The sequence below is a fragment of the Egretta garzetta genome, unplaced genomic scaffold (genome assembly GCF_000687185.1).
Source record: "Egretta garzetta isolate BGI_Z169 unplaced genomic scaffold, ASM68718v1 scaffold5, whole genome shotgun sequence".
In the NCBI taxonomy this organism is placed as follows: Eukaryota; Metazoa; Chordata; class Aves; order Pelecaniformes; family Ardeidae; genus Egretta; species Egretta garzetta.
In genome coordinates this window covers 2,539,949-2,555,747 of record NW_009259707.1, presented here as the reverse complement: position 1 = coordinate 2,555,747, position 15,799 = coordinate 2,539,949, and the positions used below count along the sequence as shown (strand labels likewise).

The window sequence follows — 15,799 nt, the reverse complement described above, 5'->3', positions numbered from 1 at the left end:
GCAAGTTATAATAACGGAAGTAGATAAAGCAGCAGATTTCTGCAAGCAATAAAGTGTGAAAGATCCTCACAAGCAGGCTCATCCCTTCCCTACCCTTGTAAAGTAAAAAAAGCAGTGGGGCATGTCCCAAGTTGTTCACTTTTTGCTAGAGACACAGCTCCAAAACCATCCAGGAAATATGAATTAGTAGGAAGCACCACCATGGCAACACCTATTTAGAACTTTTTAAAAAAGTAAATACTGTCCTTTGGCTACAAAAATCTATACCAGAAGAATGAAATTCTGGGAGATAGCAGCAACAGCAGTAAAAAACCAGCAAGTATCCTGTTCCAGAACCTCTTGACTGCAAAGCATGGCAACAGCAACACGAATAGAGGACCACAACAGAGAAAAATCTGAACATGGGAAGCCTTCCTGTGAGAAGAGGTTTGAACAGCAAGTTTTTCCAATTCACACACAGAGCTCCTACTGCCTAAAAACCACCTCTGCACTAAAAAGGCCAGCCTCTAACCAAGAGGTCATGTCTACTTTGCAGATTACTGCAGTTGGAATTTCCTTTTAATCCCTCTGTTCAGACTTGATATTTGGTTTTGAAATTCTTAGATCTAAGTTATGATGGAACTCACAAGTAGATGAGGGCTTTTGTAAGAGGCAGAATAACCAAGAAGTAGCAAATTCTTTTGGCGGCATGACCTGATGGTTCAAAGAGCATTTTGACTTTCAGTATGAACTCGTTACAGTAATCTAACAGCAGCTTTGGCTAGTCCAACTACTCAAGATAGTTTAAGACCTGAGCACCATCAGAAAAAAATATATTACATAAGATGTATTGCACTAGAAAATTAACCATATTTAAAGAAACAAGAGGTTTTTTTTTTTTTTCCCCTCCAAGGTTCTTCCCTGATTTGTTTTAGAACAAAAGCTAACCCCTAACTTGAATCACATCAACAGGCTACTTAAAATTAGTGCAGAAGCAAGGAGTCTTGATAAATCCACAGAAGTTCAAGTATAAACATTGGTTCCCTTGCTGGGTATGCTGTCAAGTATTTGGAGATGGTCTAAGCTTGAGGTGGAGACTACAACCACAGAAACAGATTAAGAAGTTAAAAATACTATATTTAGCATGCCACTTTTAATAAGTTTTAAAACATTTTCCAACTTCTACAGTAGCTTCTGCATCCTTTCATCTTACCATCCAATTTTTCCTAGATGAGGAAGTAGTCAGCTAACTTTATCTCTGAACTTCGTGGATTCTGGCCTTAATGACCATCTGTTTCCTAAAGGAGAATCAAAACCAGCTTCCAACTCAGGCTAGCCCAAACCCTGGGCTATGCATCACCAGTAGTTCTCTCAGCAGGTCTGACTCAAGCTCACATTGTACAGTTTTGCTCTCCCCACAGCAATGGTAACCAGCAATCAAGCAGCCTCCTTAAAAGCACAGTATCATCCAGAACAAACTTTTTCAGAAAAATACCAAATACTAAACAATGATCCCACCTGCATGAATGGTTAACATTAATCTCAAGGCTTATGGCTCTTGGGATCTGTGGACATCTTGTGGCTCTTTCCACCACATTTGAAGGGAACAGTTTAGGAGTAGCTACAAAGGACCTCATCTCTCCTGAAAAACACATTTGAGTCTTCAGCTTCTAGGATCTCAGGCTTAGCAAAACATAGCTAGCAACTTACCACACAGGAGAAAACAGGCTCTTAGGTCAAGTTGTCAATGTTAAAAGGCAACTTCCCTTTGAGTAATTCTGCATTAGGTCTTTTTGGGCTTCATACATACAAACAATGAAACAGACAGAATCTACAAGTTTTCAGGAAACGAAGGTCTAAATTCAGATCCTTAAATTTACAGATATCAGAGATGTCAAGGAAACCTACATGATTTAGCTGTTTTGCTTAGATCCCACTGGCTGTAATAGAAGCTTATATTCTTGAATCACATTTAAGATGCAAATCTCACACCAAGTCCTACTTCTTATATCTCCAGGTATGAGTAACAGCAGTCTTTTAACCTTTCCAGGGTAGGAAAGGCTTCGGCTGTAAGTCTCTCTATAGCCTTTCCCAAGTGAGACAACACTGCGAAAAGAGTTAATAATTTGATCTGTTAAAAAGACCAACAAAGTTTAGAAAAGTCCCAGTATCTGGCATGTCAGACTGCAAGCAACATCTAACCAGTGAAAGGACATAACCAAACACACTGGAAAGAAATGGTTTCACTGTGACAGCTACCAACATCTCAGCAAACCATCTAGAATTCAGCAAACAGCCTGCTAAACGTTGCTGTTTGGTCTAACTGCGTGCAAGCCTCCAATAATGGCAATATGAAATAGAAAAAATATAATATGTAAACCATAACTATGTAACACAATCACAATTCTGTTATTGCTTGTAACAGAATTTGCCAGACCGAAGCGGCTCGACTGTGACAGCTCACTCAGTAATGGATCCAGCTGAAGAAAGTTCCCCTCCCTTTGCTGAACTATTTGAGTTTCAATAAAGCTACCACTTCCTTCCTTTTTGTCAACCTTCTTCAGTATTCAGAAGTATCAGCATAACCAAAAGGAACTTAGCAGGAAAATATTCTTCTTAAAAGTTTCAGTATTTAAGAACTACAAAGTGTAGCATAAGCTATAACTATATCTTGACAAGGTTATCCAAGAAGAATTATTGATGCAAGAAAACAAGACCTTTAGTCCAATATAATCATTTCCCCTGCTAGTCTGTAACTGACAGATATTTTCTGAGGAGTGAGACAAACTCACTTCATATTTGGCCAGAAGTGGGCCCACATCACACCAAGTTCTTGGAGGTACTGCTGCCACTCAGTTTCACTGCTAAACCCATCTTTTCTCAGATAGGTACCAAGTTTCCCTTTAGCATTTTAAGACTGAAGATATTTCTGACTAATGTTGAGCTTGAAACACCCGCAGACCAGCACATGGGGACGGGAGGAAGTGTTTGCAGAGACTGCCATTATCTTTCCCATTTTTTTTTCTGAACATCAGTAAATCTAAAATTAAGAAGATTGATTGAGAGTATATAGGTGCACAACCAGATATTACTCAAATTGGGTATGTTCACCAGGGCTGAAAAACAGGGAACCTGGATTCCATAAGGAGTTTTTCAGAAAGAGTTATCAAAATACTCTGAAATGAGCATGTACTCTTACATATGGCTGGCCAGAAGAAAAGCACAGAAAACATTGCTTTCTCCCCCCAGCAGACTTCAGCAGTTTATGAACAGTTGTTCTGCTTTGCAGTTGCAGCTTTTAAGAGGAAGGGAATACCCTGGGATGCCGACTCAGCTCCAAAATTCACACTTGGACAGCATGTTTTCTCATTTCTTTCCATAGAGGAGCCCCTCCCTCCCAGTCCTGTTCGTTAAAGCTCATTTGTCAGCTGGACCGGTAGTAGGATGGAGGCTGCATGACTGATCTTGGTTCCTCTCACAAGGTGCTGGAGCTCCCTGCAGGATACATTTCCCCCTTTTCACTGCTTTCAAAAGATTCTCAGGCCACTACCAGCAAGGCAAGGCCCCCAGATTAGACCCCACAGGGAATTATTGCCAGCCAGGGTGGAATAAAGTGATAGAAAAGAAGTTGAAGCGTCAGCCATAGTCAAGACAGCTACAGAGCTATACAAGCCTGGCCACCTAACCACACCTAGACAATGAAGACACTTCATAGCCAGTACAACCTCAACAAGCTATTTTACCAAAGCTGGCTACACTGAAAAAAATGAAAAAAGTCCACTGGAAAGCCACACAGAAAGGCTTTGTAGGGATGTCGTAAAGGATTCCTAACTATGTACAGCTTGTACTTCCTACTTCAGATACACAACACAGCAGCGATTCAATCTAGTGTTTGGAAGATTACAGGGGGGAGGAAGATTGCAAGTTGCTCGCTAACGACAAAAATTTCACGGTGATACAGGAAGTGGCTGCGGCCAAAACAAATTGCCACTAAATGCTCTTCAGGCCTTTCCTGTTGTTCCCTAATCCTCATTCAGTGTACACTGCCCATTCAAGCCCAGTATCTCCCATTACCCTGGTAAGCAGGAGGCAAAATGGTGAAGTCCCTCATCAGGTATTAACATTCTCCAAAGCTCCACTTTCCTTGATACATTTCCATAAACCCAAGGAAAACTTTTTTCCTATATTGCACACACTTAGCACATACAGGAAATTGTCTAACCTTAACTCTATTCCATAGACTCTCAACTGATTTAAAGTAAATTTCAGCAGATAACAAGGAGAGTTATTTTATGTGATCAGCATGGACTACACTACTCTGGACAGCACCCCATCACAGAATGCATGGCTAGCAGAAATGAAATTATTAGGTAAAATAAAAATAATGAGCAGCATTTTTTTTTGAATGAAAGTGAAGTACCAAAGTAAATTTATAAACAAGTGACCGCTGAACCAGCTATACCAGGAAGGTTAGTACAGACTTCAAGAACATATAATCTGTCTTCTGGAACAGGCCTAGCAGAACAAGTCTTAAAAAAATTCAGAATCAGCATCCTCAACAAAATTTGTGCAATTGTGTCAACAATATTTAAATTGTAACTAATATTTAAATTATAACTTTTTGTTAAAAGATTTTTTCTAAAAAAAAAAAAAAAAAAAAAAAAAAAAAAAGAACCAGGCAACATTCATGCTGTAAATCACAGCACAGGCTCAATAATAAAGCTTTGACCTTCATGGCTATAAAGTAAAAAAATTTCCACACATACAACATTCAGATTACAGGATTACAGCCTTAATGCTACTGTATGTTAGCACACCAAAAATCAGTTGCATTAACTCTTCCGTTGAAACAACTTTATAATGTTATTCTGTTTTTGCCCCCAACAAAACCATTTTATCACAGTGAACTCAAATCTGCATCAAAAAACATTCAAGCGACTAAGTAAAACCAAGAACACTAACTCCATATTTAAAGATAAATTAATAAATTTCTTGTCACACAATTACCTGAAGAGTTCTTTTGCTTCAAGGAACTGAAGCTGTGCAAACTGTATAAAACCTGCTTGCTGCAGGATTCGTTTGTACATTACCTATGAAAGAGAAGGGGGGAAAAAAGGTTTATTATGTTGATAAGGAGTTATTTATGTAGTGCTAGTCACTACCGCAATAACTACCTGCCAAAAACACTGAACACATCATCGTTAACCAGACCTGTCAAGTTACGTGCAAAATAAAGCCTTGATCCTCTACATCTGAAATTGTATGTACCTGAATATATTAAATCTGCTGCCCAGACTCAGTTTCTTAGACAAAAATGTGTGAACATAACACTTTTCACAAGTAATTCCTAAAAGCAAAGTTAACAAATAGCAAGTTTAAGTTTTCTTATTTGAATAATGACTTGTCTGACATCAGTCTGACTCGCAGCAAGTTTTAGCTTGTGGTATTTGCTAACGCAAAAGCCAATGGTCATCTCTGAAGTTCTTCATGATTCAGCAGGCACAAAAAAAAAAAGATTTAAACTCAAGGGTGGTCCCCCTTGACCACGCACAGACAACTTTCTCCCCATCTCACCTCACTTCTGCAGCAACCTTGCTGGTGATTCTCATAGTCTCATCCCCAGCTGATGACCATATTTCTGACTTTCTGCCAGTTTGGTTTTTGGGGGTTTGTTTGTTTGGTTTTTTTTAAATAAAAACTGCTTCCAAAGCAGTTCAACTTATCCGATATGTAGTACATTATGCAACGTACATAAAATTATGGTTAGAAAGAGCACAAGGTAACCATATGAAAAGCTACATGGTATGAAGTTTTACTGTTAAGGTCATGCCTAGACAGAAAAAAGTTTACAAGTAGTTCACTAGAAAAAGAACACAAAACTACTTTAAATGCTAGGTATTTATTTAATCTGAATTAGCTACCACAGGAGTAAATGAAACCCTCATGCCCAGAATATTTCCAATGACAAAAGAGAATTACTAAAAGCAAGGAACCTAAACTGTGCTCTGCAAAGCATCCACCATTTGTGACAACACTGGTATTTTGCAAATACACCTAGATACATCCACATGCCCTCAGCTTTTCCCTTCAACTTTCTCACAGATATACAGCTTTCTAACGTTTAACAGTGTACATGAATGCTGTTACTAATAACAGACTCCCATTTTCAGTGAAAATACCCAGAGAAACTGCAATACATTAGCGATGTATTCCAGGCAGGAATTGCTAAAGAGTGTTACGCCTCAAGTAGGGTAGACTGATATTTTAACTGGTGATTTTTCACCTTGATTAAAGATGGTGGATTTACCAAGAAAAAAGCTTGGCTTAAGTCCATTTAGTCTGTGCATGCTTTACTAATAGATTATCTTAAGGAAATACTTAATCTTGATCATTAGCAAGCCATTAAAACCTATGGATGTGTAATGCTGTGGGACTTTTCTTGCCTCCCCAGTGCAGGGGAGAGAAGGGGAAACAGATGAAAATGGCACACCTTTTCAGACAAATGTAACAATATAAAAATAAATGAACAACACTTCATGGCATCTTTACATTAATTAACTTTACTACGCTTTACATCCAAGTGTACTAATTCAAAATACAGTTAACTAAAGCTAAAAGGGAATTAAATTATGGTAATAAAATAAAACTACCTCAGGTTATTAATTCACAATATATCCAAAATATTTTGGATTTACAACTTTGTTATTACATCAATAAATGGTAATCTGTGAACTGATGAATAGCTGTCTGGTTACATTAAGGATGCTGGTAAAGGATTCCAATCTGCAATGATCTGCATCTTGTGGCACCAGAAAAACTCCAAAATCTGGCCTCAGACTTTTCAGGGAGGGTTGAAGTACAAACATTTCTCACCCTGCTAACTAGTATCAAAAATAGTTTGTTGGTTTTTTTTTTTTTTTAAAGTCTGTTTTTAATCTTTGCAATGAGTGACCACTAATATTTACATATTTAGTGAATTAGGATATTGGAATTAAGTTTGAATTGATCTAAGACACTCAAAATACTGCTTTAATTGTACAGCTTAGTCTGTACAGCAATCTTTTAAACTACAAGTTGAAAAGAGCTCATTGATAGTGTAAGTACAGCCCAATGAATCAGTTTTAAATTTGAACTGATTAAGTGGTATTTGCTTTCATTTAAATGTTGACACGTTTTCATTTGTCCCTTAAAGCCACACAACAAAGGTGTAGACTATCTACAGACAGATGCTTTCCCAGCTTTTTAAACATGTAGGGATGATATAGGGAGTATCCAGGTTGATTTTTAGCTGACAAGACAAACACTAGACATTAAGATGTCCTGTGGTAAGGATTATGGAAGCAACAAACCAGACTGTCTGTAGAAATTCAATATTCTCTCTTTCTCACAGGTTTTTAAAAACAGGCTAGACCTATATGGCAACCACATACCATTAACTTTAGTTTATGATAGAAAAAACATCTTGAGTTCTTCCAGACCCATTTGCCAGAATACTGCAATAGGCTTCTTTTAAAAAGTCATTAAGTTACACGCAGTTGAAATTCAATACATTTTTTATTCCCCTATCATTTCTGAAGAACCACTGTAGGACTTGAAGTGAAACCACAACATTTAGGCAAATTCTAAATTGTTGACTGAACTCACATTAAAAAATTAGCTACAACAACATGAAATAAGATTTGTATTAGTTTGTATCTGAAAAAGCGTTGGAAAACAGAAAGAAGACTGCTGAAGCTGCGATAGCTATAGTGAAGCCTTAATTCTCTCAACTGCTAGAAAAATCCTTCTGAAAATGGTTAGAATTACCAACTAGATTGCCAAAAAGATTTTTTTCTAGAAAGTCACTTCGGCTTTTGGTCAGGTTTGGATGCAGTTAATTATGTTTTTTGAAACTAAAAAGAAATAAGAAGAAAAAAAAAAAGAAAAAAAGAGAGATACCTATGCAAGATGTGTGTCAATCTAACCAAGGTCTTCACTACCATCAACCATGATTTCTGCAAACTTCAGCTGTCCTGAAAAATTAATAAGTAGTATTCAGTCATTTCATGGTAGCATGGTAGAAAGGCCTTTGTATTCTTCTACCAAAAATTATATCCAGCAAAGCCATCTCCTTGCAACACTTCTGCTTAGCGTTTTTTTTTTTTTTACCTAGGAGTAATTCTTGATGCTCAAAGACAAAGGAATTTTTATCTAATATGGCAAAGATAAATTTGCAGTCTGCAGGGACCACAGGTTAATTAACAGGTTAGAGCTACTAATGCATGACCTGCTTCTTTCCAGTAACTAAAAATTGGCTGTACTAATAATTCTGAGAGTACAGTACTGTTTCAATCCCACTATCATTCTGCATTACCAGTATACATATATATTTATGCTGACATAATACTGCTGATATAAAGAGAAAGAGCATGCAGCTGTGTATGCATGCAATGACAATGCAGTATTAAACTGTAGGAAAAAACCCACTCCATCAAGAACTGTCCTACAATGCCATGACTGAGTTCAAGTCACACATAAGATGGCAGCAGCCATTGCAAACTGCAGAAATTAGTGCAGAATTTAGAAAAAGGGGGCACTATACATGTACCAGACAATTCATATCACTCTTCTGTATGAATAAATTATAGTGGCTGGATCAAGTGCCTTAATGTCAAACCTTCCCACTGCTTGTATAAAATAGTAAAATAAGGTCTTGAAAGTGTCAGCTACTCAGAAATCAGTAAAGCTTGCAAAATAGGTATCTATTAGAAGATACCTATTATCTATCTAATATCTATTACCTGAAGATATCTCTTAGACGGGAGTTAGAAAGGAGCAACTACGTGATCAGTTAAAGTATGCCAAAGAAATGTTGCAACAGACATATGTAAGGCATTATATGATTATATTATGCGAGACTATAGTAAAAGAAAGTCTGATGTCCTTGTAACAAACCTGTAATAACAGCATTAAGTATCAGAGGCACATTAGAAAGCAAGCTCAACACTTTACATTTCCAACTACAGATAAACTCTGAAAAATTGGACTAACGACTCAACAACTAAGCCAAGTCATTTTAATAGGAGTCAGGTTAATATCAGTTTGCAAATACAGCCCAGAACTAGAACAGGCTATTTTGCTTGCAGTTAATGTTTTCTGTTTTTCAGCTGTAGCACTGATTCAAAGTAACTGAACACCCTTAAAAGCCCATTGAGTTAGAAAGAACTTACAATATTCTTGGAAACAGTAATTTCAGGAAACCAGACACTGTGCACGTAAGATACATATGAACAGAAAGTAACTTATTCTAAAGATGGAAAAAGGCTAAATGTAAGAAAACTTAGGAGGAATGAGATTCTACATCACACATTTTAGATACATTTGCAGTTCATCCTGTGGTAAAAGACAAAGACATCTCCCACAGTAAATCTACATAAACTGGAAAGAAATAAATGGACAATTAGAGGTCATCATACACAGAAGACATTGATTAGATCATGCATCCTGTTCTCACAGCAGGATTTTAGTTTGCTGCTTTATACAGTTCGCAAAGGAAAAGTTGGAAGTGAAGATGCAAAGCAAAACATGCTGGAAACTGAATGTTGTATTTGTAAATGCTTCTCAGCTTCAAGTACTTCCAGATCGTTGTACCTTAGCAAAAGGATGGAAACACTTTTCTGGCCAAGCTTGTAACTTCCAGCAGCCTCCCAGGTGTTCATTCAATGGAGAAGTTAAGGATCAAAATGAAAGCCTATACAAGTTTCATTTAATTTAAGGATTTCTTTTCAAGGGCCTTGACCAAAATTTAAATGACAAGGAATTAGAAACTCCTTGAAATTTAAACAAACAAAAAATCCTTACAGACTGAATCATTTTGGACCACTGCAATTCTGTAATTTCCACAGTCATGTTCCAAACTTTACATCTTCCTCAACAAACCAAAAGTAATGCAACAGATACTATTTTAATGGCAAAAAAATGCTCCAAAGTATATTAAAAAAACCAAACCAGATTTTCTGCAGGTTACAGATCAAATTTTGTTTTTACAAAAGGAAAGAAACCAAGTCAAATATTCATTCACCTACTTGGTGAGTAGAGATTTCATGCTACTTTTTCCAAGTTTCAGTCTCTAAATGACAAATAGGAACAAATACGGTAGAATATTTATTGTAATATAAACCAGAGGTAGAAGGAAATGAGTACAAATCTCTAATCAACACTCTAACCAAAGAGTTACTAAGATACTTTGCCACACAAAAATCTTAAATATTCAGTTACACACCAGTACAAGTACTTGTTGTACGAGTTTGGAAGTAAGACATATTTGCTTTGGATTTCCCATCACTTAACTTCAAAGTTGTACTACTGTGGAGTTCAGAATATGGTGAGAATCTCCAGTAAAAAAAAGTTAATCCTAAAAATTCTGATATTCTTTTCTAAACAGCAATAGCAAATAATAACTGAACCTAGTACTAAGGAAGCACCACAGTGGATTTTCTATCTCTAGTTTTTCGGTTTTGTTTTTTTCAATTTTTTCAAGTTACACACTTGAAGAAAACCAACACCAAAACCCCAGCAGAACAACACCATTCAACCCTGCCAATGTCAGCACCTTTACAAGCACAAGCCAATTCAGCAGCATGTCTATTTCCTCAGGCTGAAACCATAAAAGGCATTAGATTTCCCTTCAAAGTAAATTCCTCCCCCACACTCTCTAGTCACTTGACCGTTGGCATACATGGCCCCACTGTGAAATTTGTATTTTCATGAAAATTAAAGGAAGGACAGACCTGAAATTTCTCTTTTGGAATATTCCTTCGAGCTCCTTTCGCTAGAACAAGGGCTTCTTCCACTCTGTGGCTAGCTAGAAGATCCTGAATCTGTTTTTCCAAAGGTAGTGGCACCAAGATATACACTCCCTTACTAGTAGCAACAATCACCTTTCCTGGAGAGAGCAAACAGACATATTCAGTTTACATTCTCTACAGAAAAAACACATTTCAGAAATAAGCTTTAAGGTTTACTATTTACAAGAACCTAAACAGCATTAAAGTTCCAAAACTCATCTTCGTTGTTACCATATTTACGGGATAGTATAGCTTACCTATAAATTGCACCTCAGAAATACAGAGATAATGGTAAATTTATTTATTTACAGCAGATTTTGTTCCATGCTGTATAAATGAAACTGGTTATAATCTCTCAATATGAACTAAGCTGTAAAGGTCACCGCTGAAACTACTGCCCAGATTCCAGAGAAGAGGGACTTTTAACTGCCAGGCATTTCCACAGGCTTACATTAGACAACTGTAAGCCGCACCTCAAAGGTAGCAAGTAACATACAGTTCATACTGCTAGAGCTTGTAGCTCTCCTGGGGGAAAAAAAAAAAAAAGGCAAGATAATTTATTCCACACTTAAGAGCTCTTAATTAAGGAATAGATCAAAAGAAATTTTTTTAATTTTTTGTTCAGCAATTCTTTATGAAATGTCTCCTTTTAAAGTTCTTATGCAGATATTTTAGTAAGGAATACAAAGAACAATTTTTAAGATGTTAGAACTTTGCCAGGATAGCCAATGGACAAATACCTGCTGTAGCTTACAATTGTTGACTTGCAGCATTAAATTAACATTACTTCTTTGAGAGAAATAATTTTTACAGGAAAAAGCTCCAACCCCACAGACTCCTACCTGACAATTAACTTCACAATTAGAGCACATTTAATGAGCATACGTTTTGTTAGCAGTGTGGAATTTTTAACGACTAAAGTCTTCCTATCATAGTCTGCAAGAATCTAATCAGGAAAGCATTTGCAATGAAAGTTTCAACAGTTAATGTGCTGGCTAGATATTCTGTTTAAAAACCAAACTGAAGTGACTGTACCCACAGCAGCAGTTGTTCCAGAATTACTAATGCAAAAAAGCGTCCTTTTTAATACCTTCAAAGTCCTGTAGAATGTGACCTTCTTTAAAAGGCAGTGTTTGCTTTTGCTGCTGGTCCAGCATGCTGTGCACTGTAATGAACTCATCATCGAGAGCAACCACGTAAGGAAAGCACAAAGCTGCTCCAATCACGTTCTCTGACCAGTGCACGGGGGCGCGCTGTGAAATGCCGTCTACAGTTGCAAACATGCCTACAAAAAGGAAAAAACAAAGTCTGTGGCTCATGCTAGTTGAATACTGTTGTTTTCCCAATACGAAGCATGGGTACCAAAGTACAGAAATAAAAAGTCTCAGAAGAACAGATGCAGTACCAGGTGATGACAACAGCACATCACACCTCCCCGGACCTTACAGACCTGTTGGTTAGTTCAATTAACTTTTTTTTTTTTTTTTTTACTTTCTCCTTCATCACAGAAACAGACAACACTAAAGCTGAAAAGAGAGGAATACTGAAAGAAACTAGCAAGAATTATTCAAGTTTAGTAAGCTTCAGATTTTTTTTTTAATAAGAATTGTGCCACGTAGTTTGAATTCATTTCAAAACACTAATATTTAGTGAAACCCAGCATTCAAACGATACTGCCTTAGTAGAAGCTGCAGACCTTCACTGCCCGACCTATCTGGCAATACAGGCCTATTTGTTCCTTGCAGTGTCAAATGTCCAAAGAACATTTTAGTCAACAGACAATCATTTACTTATACTTCTTCACTTTTGCTAGAGCAAAATTTTCACAGAATGAGGGTCCAGCTCCTTGGGACGTGTCACTTCCTGTGAGGCATCTGTGTTTTCAATCATTTGTAAAAAAGGCAGAGGCTGTGCATAAAGCCTATTTTCCCAAAAGCCAAGCACAGAGTAAAGATTTTTTTAATATCCCAATGATACCTCCTATGCTGTCTTCAAAATAACCACATTAAATCTTCAGTTAATTTGTGTTTCTCTTTGCCATTACCTTTCCTCCTGTCTATTCTGTCCTCCTTCCTTCTCCTAACTTAACAGGAGTTTGACTTGCTTTTGGACCACGTGCTGCTGGTTCTATTTATGCTACTTGGTATGCCCCAATTCTTCCTGAGACACTAACTGAAGGAAAACTCCAAAGTTTTCAGAGGTAGTTCAGTAACCCTTTGCCAACTGAGCCATACTGAAGCACTGTGTAAACTTCTCTCAAACATGAATGAATACCCTTAAAACCGGTATGCTCATGCCATTAAAAGATATGCCCACGAAAATTGTTCTTCATCAGGAATGAGCCACTTGACAGCTGGTAGAATAAATCTGAGCTCTAAAGGACAGAGGAGATTAAAAGATTATGTTATTCAATTTACAAAATCTCTTCCAAACAGAGGATAATGAGGTAAGGGTAGCTGGGTAGGAGGACCATCATGTGGGGGAGAAACAGAAGGTTGTAGATTTTTACAGAATCACGGTGTAGAGATTAAGCTTCTGGATCCTCTGTAGCAGCTTTGAAATGATCGTCCCTTTCCCTTGACTAAGGGTGCAACACAAAATTAAAATTTCACATCTATTAGCAAGTGAAGATATTTGGTTTTTCACTATAATAATCAGCTTTTCAATCAGAGCACCTTACAGAAAATACTTTTTTTTTCCATAATATATAATTCCCAGTTTTCTCTATAAATCTTGACATAGTAGAAGAAAACTTGAGTTACATACATACTAACCAGTAGTAAGCTCAGAGCTAATTATATTTGAAATACTAATTCTTAGAATTTTATAATATTTTTTGAGAATGTCAGAGAAATAGAAAAAACAATTTTAAAAACTTTTTTTTTTTAAAATGACAAAACTCTTTTTAAGGTAATTTAAAAAATACTTTATGGAAGTGAAAGGGTATGCAGAGCAATGCACAGTGCTTTTCTAAGTCAGCAGCTCTCTACATCCCTCTGCCCTCAATAGCTAGGGCTTCTGTAGTAGAATGATGCATTTTCTGCCTTCATCCAGCTCTCACCTAAGGACAACAATAAACATGACAACTACAATCAGAAACCATGGCCTTTTTTATAGTACAGGAATGTGTTTGGTGAAACCAAGATGAAGCCAGTAATTGATTCCGTATTAAAAATGTATGCGCTATCCAAAGGTTACCACAGTTACCCAAAACACAGCAACACTGTTTTCAGCACCAAGAAATCTAGAAATTTATAGAATCATAGAATAATTTAAGTCAGAAGAGGTTTCTGAAGGACATCCTTCCAGCCCCCCCCAAAATGGAACCAACTTAGCTCAGGTTAATCAGGACTTTGTGCAACAGACTATAGATTTAGTTTGTTTGTTGTTTTAAAACAAAAAGCTTTTGTTGAAAATATCTGTAAAAATTGAAATAAAACTTCTTTATTATTATTAACTTGTTTAAGAAGGAATACGAAAACTTTCAGTTATCATAAAAGTTGACAGCACGAGGAATACTATGAGTGGGTGAAAACAAGAAGGGAACACTGCTTACTGTTGACTACCCTGCTTTTATGCAGTGTCATCAGCTATGAGAAAATGCCCTGCCTAACCTTCTATGAATCATTCTGCCTAGTACCCGTGCGCTTGTTATAAGGCTCAGTTCTTCAACTCCATACGTAGTCTACTCAATACAACTGTTCAAACCATGCACCAGTGAGAAGAGTTTATTCCAGAAAAGCAAAAGGAAGGAACTAAAACCAGGTATTTAAAATCTGTATTTTTTTACTCAGTAAAGTCATGGAATAGTTGAAGCAAGAAGGGACCTATGGGGTTTGCCTAGTCCAACTTCCCTGCTCAAAGTAGGGTCAACTAGAACAGGTTGCTCAAGACCTCACCCAGTCCAGTTTTGAGTATCTTTAAGAACAGAGACTCCACATCCTCTCCCAAGACCTGTTTCCTGGTTTGACCACCATCACAATGAGGAATTTGATCTCTTATGTTTATGTAGGATTTCCTGTATTTCAGTTTGTACTGACTGCCTCTCATCCTTTCACTGGACACAATACCACTGAGCAGTCTGTCTCTGTTTTCTTTACCCTCCCCAAACATGCCAATAAGATCTATGCAAGCATTTTCTTCTTTGGACTGAACAGTCCCAGCGTTCTCAGTCTTTCCACACATGAGGTGCTCCAATCTTTTAGTCGTCTTTCTGGTTCTTCATTGGATTTACTCCAGTATGTCCATGCCATTCTGGGGAGCCCAGAACTGGACCCAGCACTCCAAACGTGGTCTCACTAAGACTGACGGGAAAAATTCCCTCTCTCAACCTCCTGGCAGCACTTTTCCCAATAGAATCATTTAGGTTAGAAAAGACCCTTAAGATCATCAAGTCCAACTGTTAACCTAACACTATCAAGTTCATCACTAAATGCGGCCCAGTAGGCTGTTGGACTGTGCCTCACAATGACACTGACCACCACCCTCAAGCATTCATGGGTACATCCCCATCAAGTCCCATGGATTTGTCTGCCCAGTTTATTTAAGTGTTCCATAACCCGATCCTTCTCTGCTGAGGGCAGGTTTTTGTTGCTCCAGATTTTCCCACTCGTCCTAGGGGCTGCGGATTCCTGAAGGAAGGTCATACCAGTAATGACTGAGGTAAAGAAGGCATTAAGCACCTTAGCCTTTTCCATGTCCTTTGGTGCCAGATCCCCTGCTCCATTCAGCAGTGGGCATCCATTAGCCTTCCTTTGATGCTGATATGCTTGTAGAAGTTCTTTTTGTTGCCCTTCATGGTGCTCAGCAGAGTCAATGCCAGATGGATTTTGGCCTCCCTAACCCCATCCCCACACACCTGGAGAGTGCCTCTATATTCCTCCCAGGTGACCTGTCCCTGCTTTCACCTCATTTGCTTCCTTTTCATATTTGAGTTTAGTCAAGACCTGCTTGTTCATTAATGCAGGCCTCCTGCCACCTTTGCTTGTTTTCCG

General features: G+C 37.6%; 1 protein-coding gene across 1 annotated transcript in view; it reads right to left on the bottom strand.

Moving 5' to 3' along the window:
• The window catches only part of TGFBRAP1 (transforming growth factor beta receptor associated protein 1), a 35,979-nt gene that overhangs the window by 14,814 nt on the left and 5,366 nt on the right, over positions 1–15,799 (bottom strand). Inside the window, exons 2-4 of the mRNA XM_009638932.2 lie at positions 11,896–12,090; positions 10,749–10,903; positions 4,987–5,069 (exon numbers count right to left, since the gene is read on the bottom strand). Coding sequence (XP_009637227.1) covers positions 4,987–5,069; positions 10,749–10,903; positions 11,896–12,090 — 433 coding nt within the window. The remainder of the gene's footprint in view (positions 1–4,986; positions 5,070–10,748; positions 10,904–11,895; positions 12,091–15,799) is intronic.